This window comes from Lissotriton helveticus, chromosome 12, assembly GCF_964261635.1.
Source record: "Lissotriton helveticus chromosome 12, aLisHel1.1, whole genome shotgun sequence".
NCBI classification, from domain to species: Eukaryota; Metazoa; Chordata; class Amphibia; order Caudata; family Salamandridae; genus Lissotriton; species Lissotriton helveticus.
In genome coordinates, this window is record NC_136073.1 from 739,320,607 (window position 1) to 739,334,266 (window position 13,660).

The following is a 13,660-nucleotide window of genomic DNA, read 5'->3' on the forward strand; positions in this document are numbered from 1 at the left end:
GATTGGATTGTTTATTTCCATCCCAGCTCTTTTTTGATTGTTTAAATTATTTTTTATAAATACCTTTTCAGGACTTTCAACTAGTTGGGGTTTCACTGGTATTCCACCCAAACTATCTCTTCCTAGTTCTTCATAGGTTTTTTCTATGATTCTGGCAATTTCAGATGGTTGGTCTGCTATATTTGTCTCTTTTAACCTCTGGCGAATTGCCACATTTGCTGCTTCTCCCTTTATGTTGGCTAATAATATTGCCGAGACTTGCTTGAAATCTTTCAGTAATTTCATACCGAGAGTTAAGGCGGGTTCTGGACCGTATTCATCTTGAATCTGTTTTAGCACATCTGGTATTACTGACATGGATGGTACACCATGTGTTTTTGTGTAAATGGAAGCAAAGACTGTTCCCCAAGTGTCACAGTCCTCCACATGTGGTGCGATTCCCATTGGAAGACAGATAGTCAGAATCCTATGTTTCTCAACAGGGGTGGTATCTGGAAACACCGCCTCTATTTGAGTTATTTTTTGTGCTAGCCAGAAAGGAATTTGTTCCCGTTTTGCGGGGACCTTACCTAGACAGGACTGTATGTTCTGTGGTGTAATTTTATTTGTGTTCCCCTGATGACTGGTCAGCTGTGGAATTTTAATTGCTGGTTGGATTGTTGAAGTCCGCATTACATATTGGACTAATTGTCTATGTATTTTTATTAATTGTTTTAGCTGTGTTAAAAGCTCTGGTGCAGGCATTTCTTCAATGTCTGGATGTGGTGTATATCCGGCTAGGACCGGCCACGTTGCTCCTGGTCTACCTAGTGGACCGAGCCTGGTGATGTGATTATTATGTTTTAGGGCGCCATGAAACAAGAGCAGGTGCTCTTGGAATTTGAGTGGTATTTCCACTTCCTCGAAAGGAGTGTACTCACTAGGAGGTTCCTCTATTTTGTAATAGTGGAAGTCCTTTGTTACAGCGTTTGCTGCTGGAAAGTTTATCCATGAATAGAATACCTCTGTCTGCCGATATTCGTGTGCCTCAATTACGAATATGACTGTACCACCTCTTGGTGTCAGTCCATTTTCTATAAGTTTTAAGGTTATAGATTTCCTTATGTTGACCGGGATGAGTATTGCATTTGGGTCATTTTCCAGCAGAGTATTGTCTGCTTCTAGGAGTTCAGCTGCTAGTCTAACTGTCTCCCTTTCTTCTTCACTTTCTGTCATTTTACTGACAGGAAGGTTATTCTGTTTGTTTGCAGATCAGGTTTCTATGGAAACAAAGATTAGATGCACAATATTTTGGAACAGTGTATCCTTCAACGTTGAATAAACCAAGAACCATACATAGGAGTCTCCTCCTGCGAGGTTTGGCGGATATGACCTTTCACCCACTCCAGACGTCTTTGGAGTATTATGGGAAAAAGGGGTTCTGTGTGAAAAAGCACGACTGAGTTACTCTAATGTCTTGCGTTAGTTTTCTCGCCTATCCAAACGTTGGGCGCCATGTAGTGTAGTTCCTATTATCCCAATAGGCTCTGCGCATTGGAATAATATCTTCAATAGTATAGACCTAGGGCAGAGGTTAACTAGGTCTTCTACTGACGATATTAGACTTAAAGTTTTGTGTTTGCCAGCTAGCTCCGAGTTCACTAGAAACTTTCTCGAATAGGCAAGGAGGATTTTAACCTCCCTGGATAGACAAGAAGGGATTTACAGCCTGATTCATGTAGCCAAAAGCGCTCGCAAAAGGGCCAGATTCTGAGAATCTGGCCCTTTGCGAGTGCGATTTTTGCATTTGGTATTCACAATCCCAAATGCAAAAATCGCTATGTAAGAATTCGCATATTTGCGAGGAATGGCATTTAAGGAATCTCTAATAGAGATTCCTCAAATGCTATTCATGACACAAAAAAAAATTGCGATTTTGCACTTTTGGGCCGCTATTTACCGAGAGGTCAGACCTCTCGGTAAATAGCAAAAACTCAGAAAAATGCTTTTAAAAGCATTTTTCTAAGTTGCATGTTGCACACACACATGTCCTTTGGACATGTGTGTGCGCAACACCTGTTCAAATGTGCATTTTAGGGGTGCTACAGGGTGTCCTTTGGACACCCCTGGCACCCTTAAAATCGCTATCTGATTTGCGAGTAGCAAATTGCTACTCGCAAATGAGGGATACTCCCCATTCATTCCTATGGGCCTTTTGGCCCATAGGAATGAATGGGGAGTTATTCCTTTTTTTGCGAGTAGCAATTTTCTACTCGCAAATAGAGATCATGTAGGAATCGCTATTTATTTAGCAATTCCTACATGAATGCCGTTTTGCGTGTCCTCAATAGCGAGTCGCTATGATTCGCTATTAGGGCCACGCAAAACGGCCCGTACATGAATCAGGCTGTTAGTTTCTGACAACCATAGAACATGACAACTTTGCTCTCCCCTAATCAAGAGTGTATCTCTAGAGTCGTGTGAAAACAATAGACAACTTATTTTACTCAGTCAGTACGTGCATTCTTAGTTTCACCAGTTTGTAGAGAAATAAGAGATGGGCGTGGTTCAATAAAAGATGTTATTTATTGATCAGTCTCTTTTCTCATACAAGAGAAATGAATCGCTATTATTGCAATACTTGTAGTTAAGTAAAGTGCATACAGTAGAGACAGAATTATAAAATAATACTGTAAAAGCATTGATATGGTTTCTGAGCCATATGATACTTTAAAATGGATAAAATAGATACATACATATATACATTTGACTAATCGTACTCAACTGGTGCTTCTAACCACGCCTACCCCAATGTACCTGACCTAAGCCTAATACGTGGGCGGGAGTAGATAAGTAGCAGTTTAAGTTAAGTTTGGTTTGCCAAGGGACTGACTCGAGAATTCTCTGCAAGGGGTTATTCAGTTCTGTACCTGAGATCTAGAATGATGGAGGGCTGGTATCTCTTATCCCAGGTCTTGATATTCCAGCTGCCTGCGAGGGCTGCTTGGAAGCGCCGGAGCTGGATTTCTCGGCAGGAGAAAGGCAGCGTCTCGTTCTCAGCGCGTCAGGAAGGCGGGGCAGCGTCTGTGGGCTTCGCTCTCTGCTGGGCTCCTCAGCACGTCTCGCTGCTCCGATCTCGCCACCACCGCATGTGTTTGCTTAAGGCAATGTCGGTAATATTTATACCTGAAAGGTGCCGAGATTGACGTAAGGATGGACATATATACGTCAATAAGGATGTCATATGAACGGGCTCGTTCGCACATTCTTTTGCTGAAGTTCTCGGTGAAATCAAAACAATGGCTATGGGAATTTCCCAGGTCGCTGTAGGTTTGATTTGTTTTGAGAACTCCGTATGCCTTATCAGGGGCTGGAGGAATATCGCTTGTCTAATTAGATGGCATGCGTTATGACCTAATCAGATAACGCGCTTCTGTGCCGTGGTGTGGCTTAATCAGATAACGGTTTTTGCACCGTTGGATGGCTGCTAGTTAATTATTAACCAAACCAGGGTCAGGAATAGGGGAATCGATACAGTACCTATAGGAATACATCACAGTGAAGCTAGACACACAATGTAAGTAAAATTTTTATAGGTCTGGTTTTTAAAAGGGCAGCTGTTAAAGAAACCTATTGTTAACAACATGCCTAGAGTGGGCTTTGGGTCCACCCTTTCCTATAATTGGCTGTCTTTGACCAGCCTCTTTCACCTATTGATTTGGGACTTGGTCACTCATGTCTTTGTTCCTCCCAGTGGAGTAGTCATCTCTTACCTAATGCTATTGGCTGTTTGTGAGAACTCTTTCACCTCCACGTGATTGTTTGATTTGGACCGTATGATGGGCTACTTCCTAACCATAACCCTCGCAGCCTGCTCTTGATGGCTCACTCACGTGTCATGCACTACCATGCATGAAGCTAGTACATTAAACCCAACCCCATTATTTTGCCTAAACTCGGTTGTATAGTCATTGCGATGCACTATTTATATATTTCCTTATCCAAGCATTGTGATACATAATTAAACACGTATGCAATTAAATTGTTGGTTTGCTAATAAATGTGGCACTGTCTTGTGACTATGAAGAAAGACTGTCAATCCCTTGCCATGTGCAGCTCATATGGAGTTATTAAGGAGCATTTCCTATTTAATTTACCTTGGTATTTTTAGCTCGCTATACTACCAGGGTAGTGCTGTTTTTTCTAAATCTTCATTTGGTTTAGTGTAACTCACAATTTTTTAACATATTAGAATTTCAAAAAAGGTTTCAGGCGGGCTTCCAATGGTTATTCATTGGTTTGTTTTGACGAATAGTATGTGGCTGAAAAAATAACACAACAGACCAGGAAGATGTGTGCCCTAAGGCTCTCTAGAATGGGAGTGGAGTCAACATTATGGACTGCAAGGTGTCAGGCCAATAAAAGAAAGCCCTTGGTTGGACCTGGCCCGCCACCCTATATTACCTGAGCCTGCGTGGAAACTCACTTTGGCTTGGAGCGTGGCAATATGGCTGCCTGGGGTTAAAAAAGTCCAGTGAGACTGGACATGGTGTCTATGTTCCTGTCCTGTCTCGCCGAGAGGACCGTTGCCGCCAGTCACCACGAGACCTTCATCGCTCGGAAGCTGCCGTAGAGCCGGCGAGCTGTTTTCTCCTCCCACTCATCCCGTAGCTAGTAGTTCCGTTCTTGGCATCAGAGACGTTTTAAGGCATGGGCAAAGTGGGCTCTGGCTTAGGGCCCCAGCCTTTCAGGAGCCCCCTGATAGAGTCAGCTCTCTTCTGCAGAAAGTCTTTAATTTCATTTTCATTTTCATTTGAAAAGTTTTATATAGCGCTGGCTAGACCCGGAGGTATCAGAGCGCTTAACATGAGAAAGGACAGTGTTTCATAACATGTTTATAAAGTTACATCAGTTGCTGGAGTATCGCATAACATAGAAGGGGAACAGTATAATGTAGATACAAGAGCATAGAATGAACATTAGAAAACAACGGCAAGGGGAAAGTAGTTCAGGGGAAACAGGAAAGTCAGGCTGGAACAGGGGAGGCAGACAAAGAATCATGGAGGGAGGAGGCGGGGAGGGGAAAGAAACACAAAGGGGAGACGAGGAAAACCGTGTCCGATGTCCGGCTGGGTAGGTGACAGCCGAAGGGGTAAACCAGAGCCAAACTCCTCTATAGCTACAAAGGATAGCTCCACCTGTCATTGGCAAAAAATGCGTGGGCACCGCAGTACCAGTACGTTAAGAAGGTTCTGATTTCCGCCTAGGGGGCATTGTCAAAAGTTCCATAGAGAGCGCCGGTCATGGTGCTGTGCTCCCAGTGGTAGTGGGACCATTCCCAACCCTCTGAGTGAATCCCTTGTCACTGTGGTCTCTCTCAGAGGGGTTGATGAATCTCCAGGGAACAAATAGCTGGATCCCTCCCCAACAAGGTGAGAAGGAGTGCTTTTATTGAAGGCCCACTCATGGCGGCAATCTTAGTGACAGTCAGTCCTTCCACTGGGGAGTGTCGAGTTTATAGCTCCTGTTTCTCGCCAGCCCTCATGTCACCATAGTGACAATAGCCCCAGTATCTCTCAAGGCCTCTACTCTGGTACCATTAAATCAAGGGATGCTGCCTGTATTTTTGCGTATTAGTGGACCAGGCCATGCAGGATAAGTCTATACCTCCCTCAAAGACTAGAGTTGCCTCAGTGGGGTAACTGACATGCATGTATTGCAGGTTGGCTAGAGGCAATTTTCTTATTTTTACAGCTAGGGTCTCCAGTTTTTTGTCCCAATGACCTAGTCACGACACCAAGCATTTTTGGGATCCCAGTTTTTCCCCTGGTACCCCACCCTTTGGCTGTGAAGAGTCTCTGTGCCCACACCCCTGAGCAGAGGAGGAAGGAGGGGGGGCTTTTTGGCCTCTTTCTTTTAGTCTTCCCGACCAGAGTTAGTCTTGGTCACCCTTGTCTAGACCCAGTGGTCTGATTTCTTGCCTACTTCTTGAGAACATGGACCTAGGTATACCAGAATTGATGTAGTTTCTCTTGGTGACAATTATTTAAAAGATGATCCTTCATTATCAAGTGATAAAGCCCTTGAAAGTCATGTACATCGTTACCATCTAACTAACCACCAAGTGATTTCACGGAATAATCTACAAAATCGACGCAGGCCTGACTCTGGGTTTTTCGCGCCTCGCTGAATCTGATCCTATTCTCCTGACTAGTAAATGCGAAGTCCTCAATCAGGGTACCCTTCATGGGCGAACATATAACGAAGCATCTTTCTCATGGAGTGTAAGAAGTCTATCCCTGCACTTCCCTGAGATCATTTTCCACAGGATACCATTCCATAGCGTCCTGTTTTCACGGGGCACCTTTTAGGTGCCAACTGGGGACATATTTTTATACATCCCACACTGGCATCAGTGTGGGTTTATTTAGACAAACTGTTTGGTACCAAACACTCCTGGGTTCAGTGAAGCCATCATGATTCTGGGGAACTCGAGTTGTCAAGTTTCCTGCCCATGGCCTCTACTGCTTCCGTGGCACTTACAATATTACGGAATAGACCTAAATATTGTAGGGGTATATCGGTTCATGTTGATATGCCCACACGTGATAAGTGAACCCTGCTTTAGTGCTTGTAAGGCCTGCTAGATGGGTGACTTACCCACACCTTAGACAGTTCTGGTTTGCATGGCGCACAGGCAGTGGGCCATGTTGACTGCCATTTTTTACTGCACCAAGGAATGCAAGCTGCAGTGGCATGACCTTGATGAGTGGTTCCTAGGGGACATTCTTCACTTTCCATGCCCTAGGTACCAAGGGTACCATTTACTATGGATTTACAGAGGCCTGAAGTTGACTTTATGGAGCTGGACCCCTTGGTTATTGCCAGCCGTGCCAAGCAATTAAATATAGCCTACACTGTCGTCTGGTGGAGAGGGACTGGTAGGATATAGGTCAGGATCCTTGTCTGTGGGCGAGTCAGTGTTTTAGTCATCCAACTCATCTATAGGTCCTGGCTGACCATCTTCCCCCTCACCCTGATTGTCAGATATATGTGCTGGTGAATGCTCAGGTGAAGTTAGCCCAGGTAAAGACTGAGGCGAAGGTGGTGATGGAAGAGGAGAAGTAAGAAGAGGGGAAGAGTTTGTTCCAATATTTCTCTTCAATGTAATATGATATTCCTCTCGTCGAAAAAGCGCTTCAACGCCTCGTCAGGGGTAATAAGCACTACATAAATGCAATTCCAATGCAATACAACCGCTGCTTTAGATGGTATATTATCACCAAAGTTATGAGCCTTGGGTATGACATTTAGCTAGATACTTAGGGGGGGGGGGGCTCGTTTGAAGGAAGGGGTGGGGGGACGGTGGGACGGAGGCATTGGAAATAAAGAACAAGCATTTGCAATGCAAAAGGTCTCGCATTTACCCAAGACCTATTGCATTGCAAATGGTAGGCATCACAACGGGAGGGTGGGTGTGGGAGGGCTGGAAGGCAAGGACAACGGGAGGGAGAGCGGGGGGTGGAGAAGGCACGGACAACGGGAGGGTGGGGGGATAGATGGCGCGGACAACAGGATGGTGGGGGTGAGAAGGCACAGACAATGGGAGGGAGTAAGGGCAAGAAGGCAGACAACGGGAGGGCGGGGGCGAGACAGCACAGACAGCGGGAGGGCGAGGGGGGGTGGATTAGAAGGCACCAAAGCAAGTCGTGCCTGCAGTAGGAGAACCTCATTAAAGAAAATAGTGCTCACAGTTTAACAGTACCATGTAACAACTGAAGAAAGGGGTCAGTCACCATGGGAGGTGACAAATGAAGAGGCAGACCTAAGGAGGGACTAAGAAGCCTGTTGACGAATCAGAAGACAGCATTTAGGACAATGACTAAAGCCAATAGCAAATATGGGTTGAGCTTCTATTCACCTGCTCCTCTACAAAAAGCCTCAGAGCAGTGCATGCACGCTGGCTCTAGGCTCGACCTAAAAAGCAGGGACTTGAAGTTACTCCAGTTTAACAATGTTTGAATGTCAACATTTGCCATGTAATTAAAGAGGTTCCAAAGCATGTCCATCTAGACAGAAACTACTTACAGTGTTACTGAAGTAGGGAAAACGATGGCATCTCCACAAAGTGCATCTTGTACGCTGGCAAGGGGTGTGGCCACTATGTAATGAGATCCAAAGCGAATCAGTAACAGGAAGTAGTGACTAGGTTTTCCTGTCCGGTTCATCACAGAGCACAAGTAGTCCATTTTCAGGGGCAGACTGAGATCAAAAATAGTGACAGAGCCGCGGCATGGTTCTAGTCCTTGTACAGACTGGGGCGAGGAAGAGCCTGGAGATTCTGCAGATTTTAGATGTATCAGCATGTTCAGCAGTGAGACACGCTCCTCAGAGGAAACAAGCAGTAAACGTTCAGCCTCTGCCTCTTCCCGAGACCCTTTGCCGTGCTCTTCATCAACACAGCAATTTAATGCTTGGCTTGTCTGCTGAATAATGCGCTGAAGAGCAGCCACTTCCTCAATGACAAGCTTGATCTTTGCCTGCAGATTCATGTTCCTGCTATCCAGTACACTTTCTGGTGTCCCTCCAGCAAGTCCCAGAAGGGAGGGTTTCTTTTGAGGTGGTATGTCATTGACCCTGGCTTGTGCGAGATTGCGCCGCAGAGATCTATATGCATCAATGCTGTAGGGGGGACCAGCATCACCGTAAGGTGAGACAGGGGTGCTGGTGGTAGGAGTGTTATCATTGGAAGTTTCACTGAGTTCAGGCAAACTGGACACCACAGATTTCAATGGTGTGACAACAAACTCTAGGGTGAGAGACTTTCCGAGTGGTGATAAGACGGAGAAGGGAGGAAGAGAGTCTTGAAGCTCATCCTGAGCTTTTTCTTCTGGCTCTGATTTCTCAGAGTTCTCACTGTCGAGCATTCCCCTGAAGATATGGTCTATCATGGCAGAGTTATTCATTGCGCCATTCTGCTCCATTTCGGTGTGGTCATCTGGCTGGTCAGATTCATTTTCTGAAGACTTCTGAGAAATGTTTGAAATTGAATCACCATCTTCATACCTTGTGGATGGGATGATTTCAGATTGTGATGCAATGTAAGGTGAAACAGGGGTGCTGGTGGTAGGAGTGTTATCGTTGGAAGTTTCACTGAGTTCAGGCAAGCTGGACACAACAGAATTCAATGGTGTGACAACAAACTCTAGGGTGAGAGACTTTCCGAGTGGTGATAAGACGGAGAAGGGAGGAAGAGAGTCTTGAAGCTCATCCTGAGCGTTTTCTCCTGGCTCTGATTTCTCAGAGTTCTCACTGTCGAGCATTCCCCTGAAGATATGGTCTATCATGGCAGAGTTATTCATTGCGCCATTCTGCTCCATTTCGGTGTGGTCATCTGGCTGGTCAGATTCATTTTCTGAAGACTTCTGAGAAATGTTTGAAATTGAATCACCATCTTCATACCTTGTGGCACCGCGGAGTCCTCCGTACTTTGCAGAAATGAAGCACTTGTTGATGTCCCTTCGCCTGCCTGGGCGCGGTCTTGTAAGCTCTGCACACTAGACGGCACCGCGGAGTCCTCCGTACTTTGCAGAAATGAAGCACTTGTTGATGTCCCTTCGCCTGCCTGGGCGCGGTCTTGTAAGCACTCCGCACTAGACGGCACCACGGAGTCCTCCGTACTTTGCAGAAATGAAGCACTTGTTGATGTCCCTTCGCCTGCCTGGGCGCGGTCTTGTAAGCTCTCCGCACTAGACGGCACCATTTCCATCAGACACTGTTGTCTTGAGTTTTGCTGATTAGTCATCGCCTTTACCCACAGATTCTTGGGCTCGAATGTTCCACAAAGCGATGCTACCTCTGCCTCCCACTGCGTTCGCAGGCGGATGGCACTGGATAGTCTAGCTGAGGCCTGCGGCTGATTCAAGAGTTTCATAAGAATGGCACTGGTGCCTTCCGTTTCGATCTTTAGAGGTTCTGGGATTGAGGTTGGCATTGGATCTGGAGTCTTCCGCTTCTCAAACAGGTCAACAAGTGATTTTACTACCACCTGGTCAGTTTCTTGACTGCCGTCTTCATTTTCCACAACCATTGAACCAGGATTCCACATACCAGCATACTCCGCAGGTAAAGGATAAAGGTCACTCTGGTTGTTTCTAGTCACAGGGGCTTCAAATACGCCATCTGGTTTCACAGTAGATTCGTCTGCCAGCAGAACGGACGAGGGGCCAGGTTTTGGCGAGTTTAGAGAGCCCGCAGACTGCAGTGGATTTATGTTCTCTTATTCCTCCGTTTTCTCTTGCTTACTCTTCTTGGATGGTTCATTCGTTTGGTCTGAACGTGGTCTCTTTGGCGCCTGCCTTTCCGCCATCTTGCATCTGTAGCCCAGCTGCTGAGGTCGAGTTCAGTTTTCTGCCCTCAAATATCAGGCATAATGCCAGGACGAGATGCGGTGTTCTGGTCACGTAGGTGACATTGAATCATTCTTAAACAGATTGCTTTAAATACAGTTTTCCTTTAATTCATTTTAATGTGGGTGATGTGTGAGAGTCGATTACAGACATTTTGTAGAGAAATGTTGTTTTTATATTTTGTGCAACATCCATAAAAAAGTTTCTTTTAGATCAAAACAGGACCTCATATGGGTAACGGTAGAGTATCACAGGTTATTTGCAGTAGTATTACTGAGCCGCTACTGTTACAATATTGAATCACACTAACATTATCCCTGAAATTAAATGTAAACACATTTAGAATTGGGAATACTGCGCCTATGCACTGTCAGTGACCTGGTCAGAGGGGGCATGAAAGAGCTGAAATTTGATCATAAGTTCAAAGTTGTTGCAAATAGGTGCCCCCAAAATGTGTTTGGGCTGGCGCCCCCAAAACCCTTAAGATGCCCCTGTTTGGCATAATTTGGTCACATTGCTCTATACCTTGTTTTCAGCTGAAATGTAATGACGTCATCTGTTTTAAAGCCTCATTCATTGCAAGTGAATTCTATGTTATCCTGTAGTATGTTTATTATGTTATACCTTATGTCGCAGTGGGGCAGAGTGATTTCATGGTTGGTGGGGACCCTTCAGGTCATCTTGGCATCTCACATGAGGTTGGGCACAGAGATCACTAGTGTCTCCTGGATCTCAAAGGTAGTGCCAGCAGTAATAAGTAAACTGTTTGCTATTTGGTTGGGACTGGGTCAGTCGCTATCACTGTCCTTTACCGACCCTGCATGAATGTGCAGATGACATTTGGAAAACTGGACTCCTGAGGGTTGTTGAGGGATGCGGCCTGCAGAAAGGGACCAAGGAATTGCCCAGACTAGCTCTCCGGCAGCTGTAGTGGGTGGCACAGGTAGGGGTGCTCTGGGGTGAGTGGATATCCTGCACAAGTTTAGACAGCAGGGATTCTCTTAAGAGCGATGGTTCGATTGTTGCTCTGAGGAGAATAGGATCCAGAGGTGCATAGGAGGACTGGGTTAAAGGCCAAACAATGAGTTCACGGAATGGTTTAATGCATGGGGAGGTAATGGGTTGTAGGTGTGTGTGGTTGTGGTTGTGGTTGTGTGTGTGGTTGTGTGTGGTTATGTGTGGGTGCGGTTGTGGGTGCGTGTAGGAAGGTGGATACCTGACTATGGTTACCCCAGATTTTTTGCCTAGTGTTTAGCTGGTTTTCGACTTAGTTGGCCTGGGATCCTGCTAATCAGGGCCCCAGGCTATCTGCACTCTCTTTAAAATGGACTCCATGTACCCTAGGTGCATAACTAAATTGGATTGGGTCACCTTATCAGCCCCTGTACAGTGTACTATAGGGACCCAGGGCATAGGTGCATCCAAGGCCTATCAGGGGCTGCAGCATATATTTTACCACCCCTGGCTGGCCATCCAAACTGACACAACTGGCTGATCACTCAGCTGGGGCAAGGTGGTGTAATCACCCCTTGCTTAGATATAGTATACCTATATCTAAACCTATATCTGGACACATATATACCTATAAGTCACTCCTGTGGCAGGCCTTAACAATCCTGGAGGCAGAGTGCTTGGTTTTATGTGAGATGGTGCTCCAGCATGAGCTGAGCCTGTCTGCAGCGTTCGGAACCATTTCCTTACTGCTGTTCCAGGGTATTGCCATACACATATACTCTTAAGTGCATTATAATCCTCGCGGTTATTGCTAACTTTGGTTTGGCTTTATCAAAACATGTCGTGTAAGGTGTCATACACTTTGGAATACTACCCCCTTGCCAGTTCTGGCGACAGGGGTAGTATTCCACCCTTCTAGAGGGAGAAGACATGTTACTTTACTTAAACGCGGTTAATTCTAACCAGAGCCTCAGCATCACAAAATGGATGCTGCTGCCCCGACACAAGTCTGACCTCCTGCTGCTGACAGAAACTTGTCAGGGGAGGCCTGGACAAAGGGTTTCCTGTCACAGGGAGGTGCTACACCCCCCCAGACAGGAGATAGTGGATTGGAGTAGGGAGGGTTGAAAGAAACTAGACACTGCCTGGGGCACACAAGGTGTCCCATGCAAAATCCAGTCAAACCGGTTCTGGGGCACTCCAGCCCCAGCTCTGGCACGAAACTGGACAAAGGGAAAGGGGTGTAACCACCCCCTTCCTGGGTCCCACCCATAGGAGGGACCTAGCAGGGAATCCAGCCCCTTGATTTGGAATAAAGGTAGGAGCTGTGCCAATGCACATCAGATTATCCTGACTGAAACTTATGAAACGAAACTCTGGACCCTTCGACATCCTACTCGGCGTAGAAGACTGAAGAATCTCCCTTGTGGTCAAGGAGTGACCACCCTGTGCAAACAGGCACCATCCAGCGCCCAACAGTTTGCTTTGTTGCAGTTCCCGCCGGAACTCGAGCAACAGAGATCAACAAGACCCAGCGTTCCTGCGTTCCAACAGCCCGATCCACAGTCCCAGTGAATCTGAGACCCGTGGAGGCGACCTGAAGCGTGGGGCCAGCCATCTTGGAAAAACTACGAAGTGCTGACCCTGCAGCTTCCGAGGCTCCCTTGAAGCTGTGCATTAGGGTTTGAGAAGCTCAAGCCCCGAGCAGCTTTTGCACTGAAAATCTTCCCTCCACACTCACCGAGTGCTGTGAGGGGCCCTTTTGCATTTTCCTGCTTGACGCATTGGTCCGGTCGCTTGCCCGTTCGCTAGTGGCCCCAGTACCAACGAACCTTTGAATTTCCTCTGCTAGTCTGGTTGCTCCAGACTGGCCCTCGCTCCCCTGAAAAGGAGCAACCTCTATGACCTTGCTGGTCCGAGAAAGAAGCGATCTTCCAATATTGCGTGGGTTGCACTTACCAAGGCTTATTACCTCCGATCCGGAAGCCGACACCGCCGACAGCGAGAACCTTTGTGGGACAGCTTGTGATTCACTCCAGGACATCCTCGGTGCCCCAGAGTCTACGTGGCAGCGGAGACAAGCTTCACGACAACCACCTGATTGCGCCCGACATCGCCTGGTTCCTTCCTGGTCACTGGCTAGTGACCCAGACTCTGTCCCCTCTGCTTTCAGGTACTCTACATCTTCGAGCCACCCTTGATCCAACCGGACTCTTCTCTCCTGGCCGCCTGCAGCATCTTCATCTCCAGGCACCATAGAACTGCACGACGAAACCCGACACACATTGGCACCTATGCACCCGCTTCCTGTGGGTGAG

The 13,660-nt window shown here is 46.6% G+C and overlaps 1 protein-coding gene across 1 annotated transcript in view; it reads right to left on the bottom strand.

Annotated features, from left to right (window-relative positions):
* The window catches only part of LOC144798116 (anillin-like), a 37,169-nt gene extending 26,821 nt beyond the window's left edge, over positions 1-10,348 (bottom strand). The window contains 2 exon segments of the mRNA XM_078668874.1: positions 8,068-9,132; positions 9,543-10,348. Of these exon segments, the coding sequence (XP_078525000.1) occupies positions 8,068-9,132; positions 9,543-10,348 (1,871 nt within the window).
* Positions 10,349-13,660: the final 3,312 nt, after the last annotated feature.